The 24,452-nt window shown below is 37.6% G+C and overlaps 3 protein-coding genes across 3 annotated transcripts; all 3 read left to right on the top strand.

Annotated features, from left to right (window-relative positions):
- Positions 1-9,396: 9,396 nt before the first annotated feature.
- LOC131314060 (serpin-ZX-like) lies at positions 9,397-11,028 on the top strand. Its single transcript, XM_058342556.1, has 3 exons — positions 9,397-9,685; positions 9,729-9,886; positions 10,231-11,028. The coding sequence occupies exons 1-3, from the start codon at positions 9,397-9,399 to the stop codon at positions 11,026-11,028; spliced, it is 1,245 nt and encodes a 414-aa protein (XP_058198539.1).
- Positions 11,029-16,556: 5,528 nt separating this feature from the next.
- LOC131313718 (serpin-Z2B-like) lies at positions 16,557-19,828 on the top strand. The gene is made up of 2 exons (XM_058342179.1): positions 16,557-16,751; positions 19,143-19,828. The coding sequence occupies exons 1-2, from the start codon at positions 16,581-16,583 to the stop codon at positions 19,377-19,379; spliced, it is 408 nt and encodes a 135-aa protein (XP_058198162.1). The 5' UTR covers positions 16,557-16,580; the 3' UTR covers positions 19,380-19,828.
- Positions 19,829-21,438: 1,610 nt separating this feature from the next.
- Positions 21,439-24,306, top strand: LOC131312305 (1-aminocyclopropane-1-carboxylate oxidase homolog 1-like). Its single transcript, XM_058339968.1, has 3 exons — positions 21,439-22,130; positions 22,818-23,139; positions 23,862-24,306. The coding sequence occupies exons 1-3, from the start codon at positions 21,586-21,588 to the stop codon at positions 24,111-24,113; spliced, it is 1,119 nt and encodes a 372-aa protein (XP_058195951.1). The 5' UTR covers positions 21,439-21,585; the 3' UTR covers positions 24,114-24,306.
- The last annotated feature ends 146 nt before the right edge of the window (positions 24,307-24,452 follow it).

The raw sequence follows: 24,452 nt of genomic DNA, 5'->3' as shown, positions 1-24,452 counted from the left end.
TTTTTTTCTTTCGGATTGTTCTTTTGAGTTCAGCTTGGTCCTTGGCCTTAGTTTTTTTGGTAGTAGGTTGTTGGGATGTTTTTTTTTTTTGTGGATTTTCGATTTTCTTTTTTGGTTGTGGTACTGTATCGGTCGGCTTCTTGCCTTCCTTTCAGATTGGTTCTCGGGTTAAACAAGCCAAGCACAGTATTGATTGTTCAAACTTGGCTCGACTCCTTATTACATGTGTTCAAGTTTGACTCGAGCTTAGAAATTTTCTGAGACTAACTTGGTCAAGCTTGGCTTGTGGAATATGTAAATTAATTTCGAGCTTTCAAGCCCATTATGTTCTAAATTTTCACATCTCACATAAGAGAATTCCTATCTAGATGCAATTATACCGTAAAATTGGTGAAAATATCTAAATCAAAGGCCGACTTAGATCTCATGTTTGGGTTTTTTTCACCCCCCCCCCCCCCCCCCCCCCCCAGGCGATAGGATATTAGGGCTTAGTAGTTACAATAGGAAACAAACACCTTTCTCTGGTAGTTACTGAAGAGGTAGTAGGTATATGAAGATGAAGATGATTATCATTATCCCTTCATTAACCAGTATATTCCGACTGTTATGGGCACACGTTCAAAAGACTTCGATTTACAATAATTATCCTCAAGAATTTTCGATTTACATTAATTAACCTCATGAATTTTGCAATTAGGGTATATAACACGTCAATAAACCAACTCCATTTGAACGCAAAGGACTTTCTGCGTAACACCACCGAAATAAGATGTTTATGTGAATTTCAAAAAAAGAAAAGAAAAGAAAAAAGAATTTGGCTTCTCTGCCATCCAATTGCAGAGAAGCCTCTGCAGTCCCGTCTTGACCGTTCATCCCAACTAGCTATTAATGATCCAACTATTAAAAAGATTCTTCTTGGAAACAATAGTTTCATCCCTAGAAGAAAATTTCAAAGTAATTTCACCATTAAAAACACTTTTCAACGGATGAGATTAAATAATTTTTCTTGCCCAAACACAAACTGCAAAGAAGCATGACCAGGAAAAGAAGAAAAAAAACAACAAATTACCTCCAAAGGTATTGCATGTTAATTCCCATTAAGGATGAACTTATTACAAAGGTTATTTTTTTACCCTTCACTAACTACAATTTCACACTTTAATATTTTTTCATCACTCCTCCCACCTCCATCTATCCAGTAAAAAATTACGATCAAAACCCAACATTTTTTTAATGAAACAAAAATAAGCCAATAAGCGGCTTATTTTCGTTTTTATTAAAAAAAATGAATTTTGATGCTAATTTTTTATTTTTTAGATTTCTCTTGTCATGACGAAGTAATAATTTTTAAAAAAATTGACAAAAAATAAAAAAAAACGAAAGAAATTCGAATAAAAACAAAAATAATATAAAAAGCTTTGGTCCAAGCTTCAATATAATCCCAATAATTATATTGAATTGTGGAAGTTATATTGTCCTTTTTCATAGTCAGAATTCTTGACTTTTGTGGGTGAATTCCCCATCTGTGGACTGGAATAACCATCTTTATTATGGCTTTGCTATAACTGATTGGACCATTCTTTTGATCCACTTTTTCGAAGGTGTGGCTAAATTCCACTGATCCTGTTTGAATTAGCATTTGTTCATAGCAAGGACGATATTTCCCTTCAGGAACTGGATATCCCATTATATCCATGTATCGGGACTTAATTTCCCAAGGATCATTTCATTACAGAGGATCGGGAAAGAACTAACCTTTTTATTAGAGGGAAAGAGACTGCAAATATTACAAGAGAGAGAGAGAGAGAGAGAGAGAGAGAGACCGAGAGATTGGTTTTTACAGAGAGAGAGGGCAAAACCAAAAACCTGCTTCAAACAAAAGCAGACGCGTCCTTTATATAGAGGACTCTACAGGAAAAGAAATTATTACAAAACAACTGTACAACTGTGGAAAAAATTGACAGACCAACTTTTCCACCGAAATTTACTCCATTATTGAGCTTTCAATACATTTCAAAACAAAAGCAAAAATTTGCTTTTAAGCTAAGCAACCATTATTGGTCCCGCTTTTCTTTTCCTTTACGGGTTTGGGTGGTCACAATTTCCACCATGCTGTCCCAAAAGTCACCCAATGTGGGCTCATGCTGATCTTCTTCATAAGGGTCTTGAGATTCGCCAGCAAGACAAGTAAAAGGATTACTGTCAGCCTCATTGCTGGTGGCTGATGTCATGGATGCATCATCGGAAGCTTGATTGACCGATTGCAAAAATTGATCTTTCATATAATCCATTGTCTTAATAACAATTTCTTCATCAGAAAGAGATGGATTTTTAGCCCTTATTTGAGCCGAAATTTCCAAGAATGGATTCTTAATTGAGGGTTTTTCCCTCTGCTGGACCTGCTTGGCTAGCTCTTGATTTTTCAATTTTATTATAGATAGCTGCTCTTCAATTTGGAGCCCTTTCCACCATTTGTGTTGGTAGAATCGTTCTAGAATTGGAAAGCCAAAATTATCTTTGGCAACCTGAATATCCCATCTCCAGATCCATGGGATTCCGCAACATGCCATGGCTTGAAGGAATAATTTTCCTTATGGTGGAGCTGATAGGTATTATTATCCTCGACCTACTCCACAGGATATGCTTTATGAAGAATCTGGTTTTCAAAAACAGATGTCTTATAGTGGCAGGACTATCTATGAATGGAACATAGATGGTATGACTGAATATCAAATTTTTGGTGTTGCACATCAAATGATGATGTATAGCACAATCTGTACTAATAATAATAATAAAGATAAGGAAGTCGCCGGTTGGATCACAGTTGGATTCACTGGTATGCTTAAAGGTTGGTGGGATAATATTTTAACCACAGACCAAAGACAAGAAATTTTAAATGCTATAAAAACGACTGAGACTGGCGAAATAAAGCAAGATGCTGTTTATACTCTTGTCCAGTCGATAATTTTACATTTTGTTGGTCATTGGGATAACCAACGAGAAAGGAGTAGAGAGCTACTTCAAAATTTAAAATGTCCAACGTTAACTCATTTTCGTTGGTATAAAGATGTGTTTCTAGCTAAAGTTATGCAGAGAATTGATGCTAATAGTGAGCATTGGAAGTCAAAATTTGTTGATGGTTTACCTTATTTCTTTGCGGAGAAAATTAGGAAGAAATTACGTGACCAAAATAATGGTCTACCTATTGATTATAATAGATACACTTATGGCCAGCTTATAGCCATAATTATTCAGGAAGGATTGACTTTGTGTAATGACATAAAGTTGCATAACCAATTAAAAAAGCAGAACCTAACTGGTAAACAGGAGTTAGGACAATTTTGTGACCAATTTGGTTATGATCTTCCCCAATATTCTAAACCTCATAAGACTAAGAGTAGTAATAAGACTACTCGAAAGTATTCCAAAAAGAAATACAAAGATGTGATTAAAAGAAATCAGTACAGAGGATCGGGAAAGATGTAATGAAATGAAATCAGTACAGAGGATCGGGAAAGAACTAACCTTTTTATTAGAGGGAAAGAGACTGCAAATATTACAAGAGAGAGAGAGAGAGAGAGAGAGAGAGAGACCGAGAGATTGGTTTTTACAGAGAGAGAGGGCAAAACCAAAAACCTGCTTCAAACAAAAGCAGACGCGTCCTTTATATAGAGGACTCTACAGGAAAAGAAATTATTACAAAACAACTGTACAACTGTGGAAAAAATTGACAGACCAACTTTTCCACCGAAATTTACTCCATTATTGAGTAACTTTGAAAATACTCCATTATTGAGCTTTCAATACATTTCAAAACAAAAGCAAAAATTTGCTTTTAAGCTAAGCAACCATTAAATTAATGTATTTAGCAAAAAAGCACTAAGTTGGACCGGCCCGTACTCTATAAAAAGACAACCCTAGCTATTTGGGAAAAAGCCTATTTAATTATTTATAGTATGAAATACTCCGCCTGTCCAACTCTTCACGAGAAGGAAAAGAATAGGGAGATAATTAGAGGCCAATCCTAGTTTTTAGGTTTGGTTTGATCTCAACCTTGAAATATTTCTCCGAAGCTGGATGGCTCGGATATGTTATTCTCATGACTTTTTTGTCCTCTTTATTTTGCATCGTCAACTCCATCTCGCCATTCCTCCTCTTCTCTCTCTCTCAACACAATAAACCCCTCTCTCTCTCTCCCTAATTTGATGCTCCTGTTCCTTTACCCAACCCCGATAAAATCCATTAGATCTCACCGCTCAAACCAGTCATGTCTACAACTAACACCATCATCGCCGACGATGGCAATTGCTTTCAATTAGATTCGATATTGTGTCTCAACTGATAAATCCAGCAACCACGACGACGACGCGACAATTTCGAATTGCATTTCAACAGATAGTTATAGCTCCGACCCGACCACCGCCGCCACCGTCATCTGCTCTTCGACAATGTCGCGCCGCCGCCACCACACCCGGTCCTCCTCCGCGACATCACCGACGGAGGTCAACGAGACCATGATCGCCAACTGAAGCTCCTCGAGTCTAGATTTGAATTTACTGGAGTTTTGAAAGTGTTGCCGGTATCGGGAGACTTGATTTTGATAAGTATCGATCTCGATTTTAACTGATTGGAATTCTCTTTGTAATTTTTTTTGAACAACAGATCTCTTTGAATTGTTTCAATCCTTGCGCTGATCCAATTTTGTTGTTGGATCTCAAATGAATGGATATGATTTTGGCTTTGTTGTTTAATCCAATTTTGTTGTTTAGGAGCAAATATGATTTTGTTGATAAATGCTTTCTTGAAACTGAATGAACCTATATATATATATATATATATATATATATATATATATATATATATATATAAACTGTGTATTTTTCTATGAAAATTGTATAATTTCTATGAGAACTATGTATTTTATATGAGACTTGTATATTTTTTATGAGAACTGTCTATGAGAATTGTATTTTTTCTATGAGAACTTTATATTTTTCTATAAGAACTGTGTATTTTGATTATCTTTTTTTGTTTTTGTTCAATTTTTATTCGTGTGTGTATTTTCTATGAGAATTGTGTGTTGCTAATGAGAACTGTCTATAAGAACTAAGTATTTTTCTATGAGAACTGTATATTATCCATGAGAACTGTTTATTAGAACCGTGTATTTTCTATAAGAACTATATATTTTTTATGAGAACTGTGTATTTTAATGTGTGGTAAGAATATGTGAACTTTTTACTTTTCATTTCACATAATGCAGTTCTCATAGAACTGACTATGAGAATTGGCAGTTCACATAGCTAGTTCTCATAACGCAGTTCACATAGTTAGTTCTATGAGAACTGAGTAGTTCTCATAGATTGACTATAAGACTTGACAGTTAAAAATTCAATTCTAAATCAATTTATTTTCTATGTGAACTATTACTTTTTTACTTTATAATTAATTTTTTAAAATATGGCGGTGAGAATATTTATAGCTATATTTGAATTTGATTACCTTTTTTATTTTTGTTCAATTTTTGTTCGTGTGTGTATTTTCTATAAGAACTGTGTATTTTTCTATAAGAACTGTGTGTTGTTCATGAGAACTATGTATTTTTCTATGAGAATTACGTATTTTTCTATGAGAACTGTCGATTAGAACCGTGTGGTTTCTATGATAACTATATATTTGAGAATTGTGTATTTTAGTGTGTGGTAAGACTATATAAACTGTATAATTTTCAGTTCACATAGTCCAGTTCTCATAACCAATTCACAAAGTTAATTCTCTATGAGAACAGTCACTTCTCATAGAACGGACTATGAAAACTGGCAGTTCTCATAGAGCTAGTTATGAGAATTGGCAATTCACATAACCAGTTCTCATAACTCAGTTCATATAGCCAATTCTCTATGAGAACTGAGCAATTCTCATAGAACTGACTATGAGACTTGGTAGTTCTCATAGCCAGTTCACATATCCAAAGGTATTTTATAACTATATTTGATTTTGATTACCTTTTTGTTTTTTTTCAATTTTTTTTCGTGTGTGTATTTTCCATGAGAACTGTGTGTTATTCATGAGAACTGTCTATAAAAATTGAGTATTTTTCTATGAGAACTGTGTATTTTTCTATGAGAACTGTGTATTATCTATGTGTAACGCCCCGATTTTTGAAAATAAAATCGGAGGTTTTAAATATTAATTTTTAAAAATTTATTAAATTAAAATTCGAAATCTAAACCGGATAATTCACCATAAAGTTTCGTCTATTACAAATTATCGTAGAAATACAGAAAATAGTCTTTGTGGTAATAAACTAACAAAATAACAAAGCCATCCTCTAAGTTTGATACGGATCCCAAGCATATTCTGGCTCGGCTCCCACCTCTGGGTTCTCTTCAGCATAAAATTGCTCACCTTCGGGATTTGGTGTCTCTTCTTGATTATCTGCAAAATCTGGCACGGAAGCCAGGCAATCCGTACCTGAGTGAACGAGTTCACCCCGAAGTATAATCCAACCCAACTACCCTTCTTACTTTACAGTTAGCAAGCAGCAGGATTAATAATAGTGCGAAAAAGTAATACAGAGTTTGTTCCACATAAATCAGTTCATTACTATCCATTAACTTGACGTGAAATCTAAGATCTCCTCTGCGGGATCTTTCCTCCCTCAACCGCTAGCCATGCTCGGTCCCATGAGGTCACTTCCCTTTGCTGTCGCAGATGCATCTAAGTTATGTACCGAGTATGCATCCCAATAACTACAACAAGGGGAAAGCTTCTCATGCCTGAATCACAACTAGGGTTCGCCTATCTTATATACCACTTCACCATCATCTCTGGACACACGCCAGTTTATCAAATCATCACTGGACACACGCCAGCACTGGACACACGCCAGTTTATCAACTCATCACTGGACACACGCCAGTTTCAATCTCATCACAAATCTCAACATCACGCCTGCAGGCAATCTAGAAATAAAACTTTTCAATTCATCCATTACTTAGCACCGTCTAATGAATTCTATTCGCATACCACTCCATGTCTCTAGGGTCCAATCTAACACTTAAATCAAGTATCGATGCAATATACAACAAATCAATACTAATTAAAACAATTAATAAATAACGTAATCACGCAACTTATTATGAACGGGCCGTTGCCCTTAATCTTGTATGATCACAATGTCAACAATAAAGTAAAAGTTTTAAAAGGAATTTAAAAGAAAAATTTTCTAGGCTTTTATTAATTAATTCTAAGATAATAGATTAATTAAAAACTAATTAAATACATTAATTGGATAAAAATATTTAAACATTTATCATGACCTAAATAAGAGTCCTACATGTCCTATACAACTAGTCGAGTGTTAAAAGTTGGGTCCGGAAGGTCACGGAATTAATTTAAATAAAGACGTTTAAATAAAGTGGCCGAAAGTGAAGTAAATAGCTAATAAATAATTTGCAAATTAAAATATGCTGCTATTAATAAGATTTCATCTTCAGAATGTAGAGAGTCTAAATAAAATTATTCGGGCATTTATAATAAGGTTATAAGGTCGTAAAGAATTTTTGATTGAAAACGCTATAGAAATAACAATAAATAGTAAATTAAATAAAAAAAATATTATCTTAACAAGATATCATCTTTGAGATGCAAAAAGTTTAGGAAAAATTAGTTTGGGTGTTAAAACGTTGTTTGGAAGGTCGCAAATATTTTTCGTTTGTAAACTTTGATAGATAACGAACAAATAATTTAATAAATAGATAATTAAATATAAAAAAATATGATCTTAATAAGTTATGATCTTTGGAGTGTGAAAAGTCTAGGAAAAATAGTTCGGGGGTCGAAAACGATGTTCGGAAGGTCGAAAAGTCGATTCGAAATGAAACAGAAACTGCCGCAAGGTTTGACCGAGTCAACCTTGCGGCTGGGCAGCGAACCGCAACCTCAAGCCTGGTTCTTGCGGCCCGAAGGTTGCGGCCGCAAGGTCGCGTCCAGATTCGGTTTTTTTGGTTTTTCGTCACGGTTTTGATGCATGGGTTCGTTCGGGCTATTGGGTTACGCATAAAAACAATAAATATACTTAGAGGAGTGTTTGGAAGGGATTATACTACCTTGGTTCGGGCCGAATTGATTTTAGAACGAAACTTGATTTTTGGAGAAGACGACTACGGTTTTGGCGATCGGGGGACTTTGGGCTCGAATTGAATGATGCTTGGGGATGCTTGGGATTGAAGGAAGAGATTGGAATGGTCAATTCGGATCTCGGTTGGTCGTGGCTACGAAACCCACTTTTCTCTCTCTTTCTTTCTCTCTCTAGAACTCCATGGATTGGAGTTCGATTTTTCTCCGATTCCTCTCTCTTTCTGGACTGGTGGGGCATGGAAAATTTCGTGGTATGCCCTAGGGTCGGAATAATGAGGTATATATAAAGGAAAATTTTTAAAGAAGGGTGATAAAATTATGTTTTAATGGGATTCAAACTCTTGGCCAAATATGGACGAAAAACAGGGTTAGGGAAGAAGTAGAAGTTGAGTAGGAGAGGGAGAGATGGAAGAAATTTCGGAATAATGCATACATGCAAATAAAAGAAATTAAAATAGGATAATTATAATAGGAAAATTCTTATTTGTATTTATCTTAAAAAAAATTAATTTCCTTATTAATAACATTAATTAAATGTTATTATTATTAATTAAAATTTTCGGGCTGTTATACTATGAGAATTGTCTATTAGAACCATATATTTTCTATGATAACTATATATATTTTATGAAAACTGTGTATTTTAGTGTGTGGTAAGACTATGTGAACTGTGTATTTTTCAGTTCACATAGCCAGTTCACATAGTTCAGTCCTCATAACCAGTTCACAAAGCTAGTTCTCTATGAGAACAGTCACTTCTCATAGTCAATTCTCATAGAAGTGACTATGAAAACTGGCAGTTCTCATAGAACTGACTATGAGAATTGACAGTTCTCATAGCCAGTTCATATAACTAAGGGTATTTTTGTCCGAAACAGTTTTCATAGGGACGGTTCTCATAGAAATAGTTCTCATAGAATTTTCTCATAGCAAATGGTATTTTTTTAATCTTTCATAATTTCATATTCAATATGAATCTTGTTTAGTAGATATCGTCGAGTAGGTTCCAAAAATATAATTTTTTTTAAAAATGAATATCTACAACAAAAGATATGACTTTTTGAAATTTAAACAATGTTTTAATGGTAAACCAGTGCTCATGGAGCATTGGATAATTTTTCTATACTAGATGCTCTCTAGTTCTATGCGCTGATGCGCGTGAAGGGGCAAGGTTGGAATAAAAAATACAAATAATTATACAGGACTAAATGAAGACCGAGCCTAAGTTTTTGGGCCGGCCTAAAACCACCACCAATGGCACCGGAAAAGAAGAAAAAAGGGTCCGCCGGAAATACTACCCCACGGCCGTCGAAACGGAAAAAGGTTCCATCAGCCAAAAAACTCCCTTTGCCCCACCCAATGTCCGCTACTCCAAACCCTGAACTCACCAACTCGAGAACAAACTACTCGACGGCGATAGCAAAGCAGCTTTTGCTCGAGCAAGTCAAGAAGGGCACTAATGAGAACTTTGCGCTGTCTCCCGTATCGATCGACGTCGTGCTGACCATGGTGGCCGCCGGATCGAGGGGCCCCACGTTGGAACGTATGCTAGCGTTTCTTGGGACTGGCGTTTCTTGGGACGCAAGACATAGACGGGATCAAGTCGATTGCGTCGGCGATGATGGCGGCGGCCGTGTGTGGTGGTGGTGAGGGCAGTGACGGCCCGGTTTTGTCTATGGTTAACGGTGTTTGGGTGGATGAACGTTTTACTCTTGTTGATTCTTATAAGGAAGAAATTTTAACGGTGTTTGAGTCTAAAATTAGATTCATATGCAATAAATTTTTTCTATGCACTAGTCTAAAAATATTTAATATCTTCTTTTTTCTTTCTTTATAGACATTGTTTCTTTGGATAAGTCGTCTTCTTTAATTTCTTACTTAATTGAATACAAGACATGTACCCATGCCCTAGGAAGGTTGAAATCAATAAGTTCGATCATTGTTTCTTTGCTACCAAGTTACGAAAGTGGCTTCCACCAATACTTTCATTACTCTCAAAGACAAAAAATTTGGTAAAGAGACTTAGTTGAGTATTTTTGTGTACATCTTAGTATTTATAATTGACCGACGAAACAAGTACGTTTATAGGCCGAAGAAGTGGTAAAGAAAGCCAACTTATGGGCTGAAGATGCATCAAAAGGTCTTATCACAAACCTTCTACAACTTGGGTCGTTATCTCCATACACAGCAATCATCCTTGCGAATGGAATATACTTCAAAGGAATTTGGACTCATGAACGTAGATTTGATGCGAGTCTTACTGAAGAAGGAAATTTCTATCTCCTCACTGGTGACACCATCTCGATTCCATTCATGACAAGTCGTCGTGAGAGATATCACTACAGATCATTTGACGGTTTCAAGGTCCTAAAAATTCCATACCAAAGTGCGAAACTCGATAGGAAATTTTTTATGTACTTCTTTCTGCCTCATGAGAAATTTGGGTTACAAAATCTTCTCGAAGAGCTTTGTTCTGATTCTGGATCTTCGAAGCAAGATTACTACAACTTGAGTGAGGAGAGTCTTGACCAAGTTTGGATCCCAAAGTTCGAATTCTCTTATGGATTTGATGTTTCTTTGACCATGAAAGAAATGGGAATGATGTTTCCTTGCCTTGAAAATCCAGAAGACCTTTCGGAGATGATCAAAATTCCCAAGGGGATCCCATTCTTCCCTTCAGTAATGATTCAAAAAGTTGTTATTACGGTAGATGAGAAAGGCACCGAAGCAGCGGTCGTTACTCGTAAACAGTTACCTGTAATGGCTGCAAGGTGTCCGCCTCCAAAACCGAGTTTCATAGCTGATCATCCTTTTATGTTCATGATTAAGGAGGAGATGTCAGGGTTGGTTTTTTTCAAAGGAGCAGTGCTTAATCCCAAGGCTTAATGAAAATTGAAGAAAATTCTTCTATTGGTTTCATTATCATTTACAATAGTTTTGGAATACTAAGTTCAAATATCTTGAAGCATAGGTACGTAGTTTATGATTAATTTAGTCCCTTATGCATATTGGTTGTGTAATCAACTTAATATTTAATTTGGAAGCAGGCTTTCTTTTTTCTCCCCTCATATTGTGTGGCTGAATATTTTTTATTGTCGGGATGAGAGGCTTTGTTTGTTGCAGGACATCATCCTACCCAGACAAGTCGAACCGTGGTATTTGGAGTTTGTTACGTTTTAGTATAAAGAAATAGAGTTACGCTTTTACCACTACCTGTGGGGATGATTGTTGGTCACGGGCCAGCATCTTGTGCCCACACGGATCGAACCGTAGTGCTTGAGACCTGCTACGCTTTAGTATAAGAAAAAAGAGTTGCGTCTTACAACTACCTGTAGATTTTAATAAAATGGTAAACACTTAATCCTAACGGGCTTTAATCTTGTGATTCAGACTTGAAAGAAGCCGTCCATGCATGCATGCCCACTATTTTTCAATTGGAATATATATAAACATAGCTTTATTTTGGCGGTTATAAAATTTTGAAACGGAGAAAGAGACCATTCTTTGGTATATTAATAGGTGACACACGATACATAAATGCCCAAAAATAAGATACGCATAAAGTTTTTACGGAATCAAATCTTCATCTACTCTTGGTTTGAGCACAAGAGGCCCATAATCCTTGGCTTCTATATACTTCTTTTTTTCTAAAATCAATGTTGAAATATTTCTCTCTCGTGATTGTTCTTTAGGCACCATTAATTCCAGTGCACGGAAGGAAAAACAGGAATGTTTCCAAGTTTTTATTCAGCAAGAGAAACTCAGGCGATGAATTTTAATCTCCCATTTTTTTTATCCGTTCATCAAACGAGGTCTATAATATTAGTTGTCGGAACATTAATATCCCTCGAGTTGATCCCCGCATATATGAACCTCAAAAGAGTCTCTACGAGAAGGAAAAGAACAAAGAAATTAACTTTTACGATCGCCAATGGCATCCATCGATCAAGGGGAAAAAAAATGTATGCGGAGAGTACTATATATCCGGCTGTCGAAACAGCGAAAGGTGCCAACCGAAAACCTCTCCCTTTGTAAAGCAATGGCTAGAAGTAATGGAATGCAATGACCATCCAAATGAGATGAGGTTGGAATGTACGTACAATCTTATTCCACGTTTGGTTGGGCTTAAGAATCAATTCAAAAAGGAATCTCACATTGCAATTCATGATAAAAATGTGACCAAAATACCCCTTGATAAAATGATCAATAAACTGGGAGAGGATCCCGTCGAGCTTTGCTTCCAACCAGTCTGATCCAGTTTTGGACCATTTGTGGGCTCTTTCCGGGCCCATAACAATGATCAGAACCGTTTACTTTTTAGAACTCATCGAGAAAATTGATCGTGTGTGCTTGAAAACTCTAGTTTTTGGCAAAGGCGTGAATGCGTTGAGCACGGGCATGCCAAGACTTGTAGCGCCTAACTTTTGATGAAGATTCCTGTGAATCTTGACTTCTAACGTAAGAGCGATTGCTTGTGACCCAAAGGTTAAATATCACAATGAGATTCGTGGTTTGCCACACGGTTGTGGACTTCAAATTTCCTAGTCGTATAGGAAATGAGAAGTAAAAACGTGAACTTTATTACTCCGGGATAATAAAGTTTGATTACAAAAAAAATAAAAATCCAAACTACTTGAAGAAGTGAGTTTGAATAGGGTTTGAGCACGAAATACTCGAAAATCTACTTTGCTGAAAGTAAAAAAGTGTTTGTAAGCGTTGGGCTTTGATTGGTGTTGGACCCATTTTTAATCTTGTGAACTTGTATTTATAAGCACAACAGTAAGCTGATTCAGGCTTGAATCCGAATTCTGCTTTGCTCCATAGGCCGACACGTGTCCCATGATGCTTCCTCTTTTCATGCATGCAAGATAATGGGCAGTTTTCTAGCAGTTGAGCAATCATGGGTGACGTGTCCATAACTCCCCACTATCCCTCTCTTTGTATGTATTTGACACATGGCTAATTGACCAAGTCAATTGATCTTTGATTTTGGAGGGAAATAACCATCTCGGCAGCAACCAAACCCCTAAAAACGTGGGCCGCACCTCATGGGCCAGATTTGCTCCTTTCTTCATGGGCCCAACCCTGGGCTACCTTCCCAAAAAATCATGGGCCGTGCTCTTCTTACGAGCTGCGTATTTCTTGGGCCCAAATGGAAAAAAACCCATGGCCCAATACTTAACCAATCAGTTACACACCTTCGGCCCAATTTAATTAAGGAATCAATGAGAAAGTCCAAGGGAAAATGACGGCCCAGGACGTGTTTTGATAATTAATACCCGCCAAAGACAAGCTAAGAACATTTGTTAATACTGAAAATGTCCTTGGCAGGTACTATTAATTATCAAAACACGTACTGGACCGTCATTTTCCCAAAGTCCAATCACGGCTAGTGTCACGACCCTAACCGCCCCTAAAGGTGTTAGTCATAACAAAGCGCCAGTGATCTAATCACTAAGGCCATTTCACATGGTTAACCTGATACAATCAAACGACTATAAGGGACTCGAGTAACGAATAACGGAAGAACAAACCATTTTATTACATTAACTCAACAAACGTATCTTACAAGCCAAAATTCCTTAGAGCTGTGCGTATCAACAAACTCTTAATCCATGTACAAGCACTTACTAAACCAAAGTAAAGTTAAGTTACAAACTTTCTAGCTAGTCAACTATTCACATAGCACGTCCAAAAGAAAGGCCCCTCGCCACCACTCTACTCCTCATTGCCTGAAAGGTGGGAAAAATAACATAAGCCGAAGCTCGTATGAATGACCAATACATAAGTTACATGCTTTCCATGGACAACAGTAAAAACATTTCATAGAGGTTTAGTCATAGAAAAATAGCCTTGATATAAAGCACATTCCACTAGTCTTGTGTGGCTACCAGGCGTCCCCGGTAGTGGATAAGCTTCGACGTCTTGGCATTATCCCTAGCGTTTTATGTGTCACATTGTAGGAATGTCTTTACTAGATAGGAAAACGTATCCATCTTTCATTGATATTCCATGGAGTTCATATCATGGTACAAAACATGTACGATAAAGCTTTGCAATGGAAAACTTGTATAAAACCATGTAATTTAGGCATTAGGTCACTCACCTCGATCCACATGACGACTCGAACTTCCTAGAACATTCAATCAAATGGAAACATGTTTAAACAATACTCAATGATTCTATTTATGCTCAATACAATGCCCTAAAAGTGTTTAAGTTCAATTCAATCCAAATAAATCATAACTAATTCAACTGAATCTCAAAAAGAGTAAGATCAAGACACAAGGATAGCTAGCTCACAATTGTATTCCTAGAAAAACATTAGAGATCAACTCTCCAACTAGATTCATCTCAAGAAAGCAAATCAATATTATTTTTCAGCAAGAAGCTTCACAGCCCAACTTTGAAACATCACTATAAATTGTGCTTTTAACGCTTTTTAGTGATCCTAGTGCCAAAAGTTGCGTAACAGGATGTACTACAAAAGTTGTGTAACAGGATGTACTACAAAAGTTGTGAAGAAACCCAAGTCAGATTCGACCCTAAAGGATGGAAAAATGAGTAAATACAGTTGGTTCGCGAATCTGTCAGGAAACAGATTTCCTGGTTTCAACCCAGACTTCGAAAAATCACTATAAATTGAATTCTCAACGGTTTCGGGCGATTCCAGCGGCAAAAGAACAAGCTTTAAGTCTACTTTCTAACTTGTGAAGGAACCAATACCTAATTCAAAGTTTACGAATGAGAAATTACCTAATAACTGAGACCCAGTTTGCTGTCAGAAAACTGCTATGTACACATGCTACATACACGAAATTCTGCTACTCAAATCCAACAAAATTCATCACCAAAACCTCACTGATCATGCTTGAACTCATAGATATAAAAAGAGCTACTTCAAAAACATCAAATTCATACATCAAAATAACTTTTAAACATCTAATCCAAAGGATTTCAAGCTAGGTTCTTGAGTTCTTGAGATTTCAACCCATAACCCAAATCCTACTTGAACCCAATTACCTAAAGCATGTATTCAAAAATTAGAACATAGAATTTAACATAAGAAACATGAAATTAAGTATAAGAGAGGGTTGAATTACCAGATTAGCACTCCAATTCAACTCAAATAGAACAAGCCCTAGGTTTCTCTCCTTTTTCCCCTTTCTTCCTCTTTCCTTCTTCTTCTCTCTCTTCCACCGTTCTCTCTCGACTCTCTCCCTCTTTTCTTCTTCTTCTTCCTCTTGCTGACTCTCTCTCGTTTGTTCCCAGGCGGACGAAGCGGTGAAATTCCAGGAAAACTACACGTATGTTTTGTTTTTGTCTTCCTAGGGAAAAATTATTCTACGTACTCTTGTCTTTGTGTCTCACCTATCAAGTTTTGGCCAATTAATGATACCCTAAGCATATATATGTGTTTTGTCCCGTACCACTAGAGTAACTACACTATTTAACTACAAGATTAACTTTAAGCATGCCAAGTAGTCACATATTATGAATAATTAAAATCAGGGTTGTTACAGCTAGCCCAATCTGTGGTGCAAAAAATAGGTATAAACAGTGCTTCAATTCCAAAGAACGAGAGACAATTTTGGGAGAAAAATTCTTGAAAATCCTTTTTGGCGTAATCTTTTGCTATTGATCTGGAGTTCGTATAGAGGAGGACTCAATCCTAGCTGACCCTATCTTTCTCTCTCCCTCTCTATTAACCCTAGCCACCACAACTCCTCTTCTCCCTTTCCCTCTCCACGTGGGTTCCATATCTTTGTGCGGCGGCAAGAAAGAAGGCCATGGTACTATTCCGACTTACTTTCTTTGTTTTCTCCTTTTTTGTTTCTTTCTTCTCTTCAAATCAATGACTTGTAGTCTGATCTGTGCGAATTTTGTCTCTCGTTTTATGAAAATTATTAGTTCGTCTTTGGATGAATTTTTTCTACAAATCGGGTTCTCTCAATCGAGATTGCTTCACATCGATATATATGCTTTAGCGTTTTATCCCTATACGATGTCTTTAGCGGGACACTTGTGGCGGCTTAGCAAATTTGTAATTCTTAAGAGGCCGCAGGATATAAGGGCTTCTATATAAGTTGGACTGGCCCGTACTTCAAAAAAAAAACCCAACCCTTTAGGTGAAATACTCCGCGTGTCCAACCCTTTACGAGAAGGAAAAGAAAAACCAATCACCAATGGCGCCGGACAAGAAGAAAATAGGGTCCGCCGGAAATACTACCCGACGACCGTCGAAACGGCAAAAGGTTTCAAAGGCCAAAAACCTCCCTTTGACCGCTACTCCGAACCCTAGTATCACCAGCTCGAGAATGGATTACTCGAATGCGATAGCAAAGCAGCTTTTGCTCGAGCAAGTCAAGGATGGCTCTAACGAGAACTTTGCGCTGTCTCCCTTATCAATCGACGGGATCAAGTCGATTGCATCGGCGATGATGGCGGTGGCGGCGTGCCGCGATGATGAGGGCGGTGACGGCCCCGTTTTGTGCATGGTTAACGGAGTTTGGGTGGACGAACGTTTTACTCTTGTTGATTCTTATAAGGAGGAAATTCTAAAAGGCGTCTACGGTTGTGATGCCGAAAGTGCTGATTTTTATAATCAGGTAATCCTCTTTCTCATCCTACTTGCTTTCTTCACAAACACTAGTGATGGCTATCTCAGCTGACCCGTCTGTATTCGATTTATTACCCGTTTTGAACGGATCAGAAATTTGAGAATTTTTTTGAGATCAGGATGGATAGGATTCGGGAATCGAATAGAATTCGAGGGTAAGCCTGTCCCCGCCCATCTGATCCCAGTTATATTGCAAACCAAAAGATTACAATTACAATAACAAAAAGAAAAACAACTACAACACACTTTTGTTGTGTACCTTAGGTCAGTGATGTATTTTGTTACGAGCAAGGTTTATATTGGTATCGGGACACTCCATGGTATCAGGGAGTACTGAACGATAATTAGTGGAAACTGATTGTAGAGGTGGTGAATTTTTCGAAGACATTTTGACACACAAAAAAAATTAAGTGCATCATTTAATCAATTGTAACGGTCAAGTGTTATAAAATTTCGCTTTTGTCGAGAAAAAAAAAAACGGTCGAGTGTCACCATAACGGCCGTGAACTGGTCCATGCATGAATTGAAAATTGATCGATACGGAACCGTTTGTTACACAGGCAACTTTTTAATCCCCCTCGTACACTAGGGTACAACAGTATCAGAGCGCGCAAAAACCGCTTCGCATCGGCCATTAGCATATTGGCCGATATTTAAATCCTTGATCAGGTGACTTGGTGGTGCTGAATTTATGTCACTTATTATGAACGAGACTGACGAGACATGTCGTGATATTATGAGTTGATGTGATTAATATTTTGAATTTATGTGATTAATAACATGTATCCAATATGAGTGTTATGTAGTAAGAGGGGCGGAGCTATGTTGGACCGGCCCCGATTCCGAGTTTTAAAAAATTTATTTTTATAAGGCTGATTTCGAATATTATCGATAATTATTCATGTATAGATATTTATAATCTTAATAATTTTAGTTTGATTTGATTAAAAATTGGCTATTTTACATTCTTATTTCTTAATTTCTTTCATAAATAAAAAATAAATATGTGACTATTGAAGTAACCTAAAGAAAAAAGTAAAATGATTAACTGCATTAGGTTAGAATCATCTCAACGTACAAATTTAATGTATCGGAAAGCAAAAAATTAATGATATAATAAATATACGTTCTGATAAAAAAATATGTCTATTAAGCCGGCTTTCCTCGGATCAAAATTCCGGTTCTGTCATTGGTAATAATCTAACTACATAACACTCAAAGGTGAGGTCGTGGGTTCGAGCAGCGGCCTTTGTAAATCTAACTTACTAACATACTAACATCTTACCATAAGGCAAAATCTTACCATAAGGCAAAAAGAAAGAAAAAAAAAGTGTCATCTCATGGTTCACATGTCATCTTCCATACTGTATTGGCTCCTCAGTTAAATAACTGATATTTAAAGGTGCGTTTGGTTACGTTTATTGATTTTATTTTTAACTTATAACTTATCAAAAACTAAAAACATGATTTTGTTCATTTTCTCCAAATTATTCTGAAGAACGGAAAACCAGTTTGGAAACAAAACAAAACAAAATAAATCATGTTTGGTAAACGAAATTTGATTATGTTTGTGGAACGTTTACAGTAAACGAAAAATGGAAAAACATTTAACAAGATACGTATTGTTGAATTCATAAAAAAAATTCTAATAGTATTGCAAACAAAAGCAGAATTTAAAAAAAAAAATTACCAATAGTCAGTTTTTTCTTTCTTTATATACATTGTTTCTTTGGATAAGTCTTCTTATTTAAATTCTTAGTTTAATTGAATACAAGACCTGTACCCATGCCCTAGGAAGAGTGAAATCAATAAGTTCGATCATTGTTTCTTTGGAGTTGTGCTACTGGTACAGCAGCTGCTGTACAGCAGCTGCGTACAGATCCCCTTTGCGTCCCCCTCGGGTCTCGCAAAGATGATCGGAGCCGCTCATTTTGTTCAAAATACGTTGTTTAAGGTCCCTGAAAAAAATCACCTCAATGCGATATCGGGAAGGATGTTTATGAATCATCCAACTTTGCTTCAAAATTTAGGCTAAATTTTGAAGCAAAGTTGGACGATTCATAAACACCCTTCCCGATATCGGATTGAGATGATTTTTTTCAGGAACCTTAAACAACGTATTTTGAACAAAATGAGCGGCTCCGATTATCTTTGCAGGACCCGAGGCGGGCGCAAAGGGGATCTGTACGCAGCTGCTGTACAGCAGCTGCTGTACCAGTAGCATTTTTGGTTTCTTTGCTACCAAGTTACGAAAGTGACTTCTACCAATACTTTCATTACTTTCAAAGACAAAGAATTTGGTGAAGAGACTTAATTAGTTGAGTATTTTTGTGTACATCTTAGTATTTATAATTGATCGACGAAACAAGTTCGTTCACAGGTTGAAGAAGTGGTAAAGAAAGTCAACTCATGGGGTGAAGATGCATCAAAAGGCCTTATCAAAAACCTTCTACAACCTAGGTCGTTACGACGTTATCTCAAGACACAACAATCATCCTTGCAAATGGACTATACTTCAAAGGAATTTGGACTCATAAACGTAGATTTGACGCGAGTCTCACCGAAGAAAGGAATTTCTATCTCCTCACTAGTGACACCATCTCGATTCCATTCATGACGAGTCGTAGCGAGAAATATCACTACGGATCATTTGACGGTTTCAAGGTCCTCAAAATTCCATATGAAAGTGCAAAACTCGATAGAAAATTTTCTATGTACTTCTTTCTCCCTCATGAGAAATTTGGGTTACAAAATCTTCTCGAAGATTTTTGTTCTGATTCTGGATCTTCGAAACAAGATTACTTCAACTTGAGTGAGAAGACTCTAGACCAAGTTTGGATCCCAAAGTTTGAATTCTCATATGAATTTGATGTTTCTTTGACCATGACGGAAATGGGAATGAAGTTTCCTTTCCTTGAAAATCCAGAAGACCTTTCGGAGATGATGAAAATTCCTGAGGGGATCCGGCCATTCTACCCTTCAGTAATGATCCAGAAAGTTGTCATTAAGGTAGATGAGAAAGGCACCGAAGCTGCGGTAGTTAGTCATATGCAGTTAGCTACAATGGCTGCAGGCTAGGGTCATGTCTGACCCCAAAACCGAGTTTCATAGCTGATCATCGATCCTTTTATGTTCATGATTAAGGAGGAGATGTCAGGGTTGGTTTTTTTCAAAGGAGCGGTGCTTAATCCAAGGCATTAGTTCTTTTACTAGTGAAATTTAAGAAAATTCTCATATTGGTATTTACAGTAGTTTTGGAATTCTAAGTTTAAATATGTTGAAGCATAGGTACGTAGCTTATGATTAATTTAGTCCCTTATGCCTGTTGGTTGTGTTATCAACTTAACCATTTAGATAGATGGTAACATTTTGGAAGATGCAGGCTTTCTTTTTTCTCCTCTCATGCGTATTGCGTGGCTGAATAAGTACTTTCTATTGTCTGGATGAGAGGCTTAATTTAATCTTGGGGAAAGTTCAGACTTGAAATTAAGAAGCCATGCATGCCCACTATTCTCAATTTCTCAAATATAAATATAGCTTTATTTTGGCAGTTACTATAAAATTTAGAAACAAGAAGAGTCCATTATTTGGTATATTAATGCGTGACGAATTTAGGGTGGATGTTGTGCAATGTGTATTGTGCAGACATGCATATATACGAGACATATAAATGCCTAAAATGCATAAAGTTTAACGGAATCAAATCTTCATCTACTCTTGCTTTGAGCACAAAAGGCCCATAATCCTTGGCTTTTTTCTTTTTCTTTTTTTAATCAATGTTGAAATTTCTCCCTCGTGATTGTTCTTTGGGCACCATTCCGGTGCAAGGGGAAAAAAACAGGAATGTTTTCGATTGTTATTTAGCAAGGAAACTTATGCGATGAACTTTAATTAATCTCTCATTCTTTTTATCCGCACATCAAACGAGGACCGTCAAGGTCGTGTAAAATGAGGTTTTGTGAGTTCGTATAACCTGCAGTTCTGTAAAATCAAAATTCTAATTGTGTAAAATCATAATCTAGTTCTCTGATTTCGTCGGAATTGTTAGTGATTTCTTCGAGTTCGTCGTCGTCCAGTTCGCCTTCGTCCAATTTTGTTACCCCCTCTCTCTCTCTCTCTCTCCCCGTAAACAAAGGTTTGTGGGGCCATGGGGTATTTTGGTAATGTGGGAATGATGGATATGTTACGGATACCGGGGGTGGTTAAAATTAACGAGGTTGGAGGGGGATTATATAATCCCAGTACTATGATATCCAGCTTCCACGTGGTAAACAAACAAATGATATAAAGCACCCCGGTATCTATATCGGGACAAAGCTATATCCCCCCCCTCTAATCCGCCTACCAAACAGGCTGTGATTGTCTCTTATTCTTCCACACACTCCTGCTTTATTGGGAAAAAATTTCAGTGCCGAGCGGGTGCCACGTGGTATCCACTAGCGCATCCGAGCCGTCTATTACGTATTTGAACGACTCAGATTTGGAGAGAGAAAGTGTTGATGAGAAGAGAGAGAGGATTTCAATCCTAACCGTCCAAAAGTGTATCGAACGGCTCGAATGCACCGAGAAAATATCACGTAAAATATACCCATTCGAAACTGAAAAATCACTTGCTTTGTTGGCCCTTTGCCAGTGGAGTAGTTGTTTTGTTACTTTCTGTAGCAGCCAAGGGTGTTAGATTTACTTTTGTACTAGCTAGGAAGTCAATGATGTTACATCTCCCTGCTTTGTGCACTGCATTTGTCCAACAATGTCCCCCCATCATTCTCCCCACCGCTCACCATAATTTCTCCTTAATTTGCTCGAGCTAACCAACTTAGAAAATGGATGCCACCACCACCAAAATTTCAGTGCAAGCTCCAATCGAACTGAACTATGATCGAGCAAGTGAATTAAGAGTTTTTGATGAAACCAAAACCGGGGTCAAAGGACTAGTCGACGCCGGTGTTGCGCAAATCCCCCGGATATTCATCCACCCACCAGATAACTTTGACAACCCACAAAATCCAACCAACACCCAGTTCAGTTTTCCAATCATAGACCTCGCCGGCATCGACAAGGATCCAATCCGGCGAAAGGAAACTGTCGGAGAAGTCCTCGATGCGTCGGTGAACTGGGGTTTTTTCCAAGTGATCAATCACGGAATTCCCGAGAGTGTGTTGGAGGAGATGGTGGATGGGACCCTGAGGTTTTACGAGCAGGACACCGAGGTCAAAAAGCATTGGTACACGAGAGATTCGTCGAGAGCTTGTGTGTATAATAGCAATTTTGATTTGTTTGCAGCGCCGGCGGCTAACTGGAGGGATACTGTGTATTGTGCTATAGCTCCTAAATCCCCAAATCCAGAGGAATTGCCTGAGACTTGCAGGTATGCTTCAATTTAGATAATTTAGATAAGGAGAGAAATTTATTCACGGTTCCACGCAATCTCAGTCATCTAAAAGTGTTTTGACAATTCAGATTAAAAACAATCTATTAACGGTAATAGATTATCTATTTATTGTTAATAAATTATTTTAATTCGATTCATCCAAATATGTTTGGACGGCTAAGATTGAGCGCCGTTAACCTTGGAATAAGATAAAGCGTTTAGACAAGTGCACGTATTGCATTTTAAGGGAGTGCAATATCTCCATTCCATTTGGTAGGGTTTTTCGTTGTCCAGGTAAAACGGGTCGTTCTGCTTTCATTCACACCCATTCAACAAATCCCCGTTTGGCCTCCCTTTTTATTGGTAAGAAATTAATAATGTTTTTTATTTTTGTAGGATCCATCCATTATGGGTCCTACAAAGGTAATTCAAACCGTAAATAATTCTTAAAATGTTTTTTTATGGGATCCTGAGAAAAAATTATCACCATCCGATATTAAGAACTGTTTCAGAATTCAAACACTATAGCAATTGACAACCTCTTTTCATTTCCCTCGATAAGTCCCTCCACAAATTCATTATCGGAAAGCAGCTTAATAGGTTTCCCAAGTCCATAGTCTTGGTTTCGAGGACTTGTTTTCCAAACAAACTTCGTACATGGGACTTAATTAATTTGCCCTGCAGGGATATTCTACTGGAGTACACAAACCAAGTAAAGCAACTAGGCTGTTCTTTGTTCGAGTTATTATCCGAGGCTCTCGGGCTGAATCCTAACCACCTGAAAGACATGGGCTGCGCCGAGGGGCTTGCAGTTCTGTGCCACTACTATCCAGCGTGCCCGCAGCCAGAACTAACATTAGGAACAAGCAAGCACGCCGACAACGACTTCATCACGGTGCTGCTGCAAGATCATGTGGGAGGCCTCCAAGTCCTGCACCAGAACCAGTGGGTTGATGTACCCCCTACTCCCGGAGCACTTGTGGTAAATGTTGGAGACCTTCTTCAGGCAAGTCTATGATCCATTTATTCACCTTGTTTTTTTGATTCTGCGGTACTAGTTAAAACAATTTTGTTAGGCACTTTTCTTCTATGCTTTATTTCATTGTATGGTAGCTAGATGAACTACGACAATCTAAGCGTCTGAGATATGTGTATGGTGCCCACTCCTAATTCAAGAGTAGGCGGGCAATTCATGTGAGTACTTTGACTTTTAGCGATGTTTGAAGAGATAAAACTCACATTTGTTAAACCTTCTAGCCTCTCACACGGATGGAAGCTCGTATAATTGCAAGTGCATTCCTACGTACTTTATTCCATCATTTGTCGAAGTGTTATGTGCTCATGACATTTTTGACATGCTTGAACCCATCTTTCGGATACAAATCTTTGTATCCTAAAATCATGGGTTCGTAAGGTCCAACACCTGAAAAACGTATCCACACCCATTTCAGAGACTTGAATCGACATACTAACATAGTACTGTAATAGACTGCCTCAGGTGCTGCGAACCATAGTCAATTAAGCAGTCAGCATAATTCAGATGAAATCATTACGATTATATATCGGCAGGTGTAGCTTAAGTCATTATCTGAGTCTCTGAGTGAGCTGCAATAACAAAACAAACCATCAACTGCGGTAAGAAACCATCAATTACAACATTTTAGCATTGAGTTAACTTTGCTCTGAAGTACAGGCAATTGACTCTGTTTATTTGCTGGGGGTTTTCAGCTTGTAACAAATGACAAGTTCAAAAGCATCGAGCATAGGGTGCTGGCGAACCGTGTCGGTCCAAGAGTATCGGTGGCATGCTTTTTCACCACGGGAATGTCGCCATCGACAAAGCTGTACGGGCCTATCAACGAGTTGTTGTCCCAAGACAATCCTCCAAAGTACCGGGAGACCACTGCACGAGATTTTTCCGCTCACTTCAACGCCAAAGGTCTGGACGGGACTTCTGCCCTGCTTCATTTCAAGCTCTGAACCCTCAAAATTCTCTAACACCTACCACTACTTGACGAGGCGAGAGTGTTTCCCACACTTATTATGTGTTTAGTTGTCAGGAATGTTGCCCAGAAAATAGATTCGCAGGAAAGGTGAAGTGATGAGGAATCTTGCATGAAAAATAAAATTCATTTCTATTAGCCGGATATATTTTGAAAGAAAGTGTTTTCCAGCGGGCAACTTGAAGTTATGAGTCCTTCAACTTTCTTGATAAATAAACAAATAAAAATTTATGAGGAAGTCGATTTTGCCCATCCTTTCTCATCATTTCCATGCAACTGAACGGGGCCTACGGCAAGTAATACCCAAGCAACATCA

The sequence above is a fragment of the Rhododendron vialii genome, chromosome 13a (assembly GCF_030253575.1).
Source record: "Rhododendron vialii isolate Sample 1 chromosome 13a, ASM3025357v1".
NCBI classification, from domain to species: domain Eukaryota; kingdom Viridiplantae; phylum Streptophyta; class Magnoliopsida; order Ericales; family Ericaceae; genus Rhododendron; species Rhododendron vialii.
The sequence above is the reverse complement of the archived record's forward strand: the minus strand, read 5'-3'. Positions and strand labels throughout refer to the sequence as shown.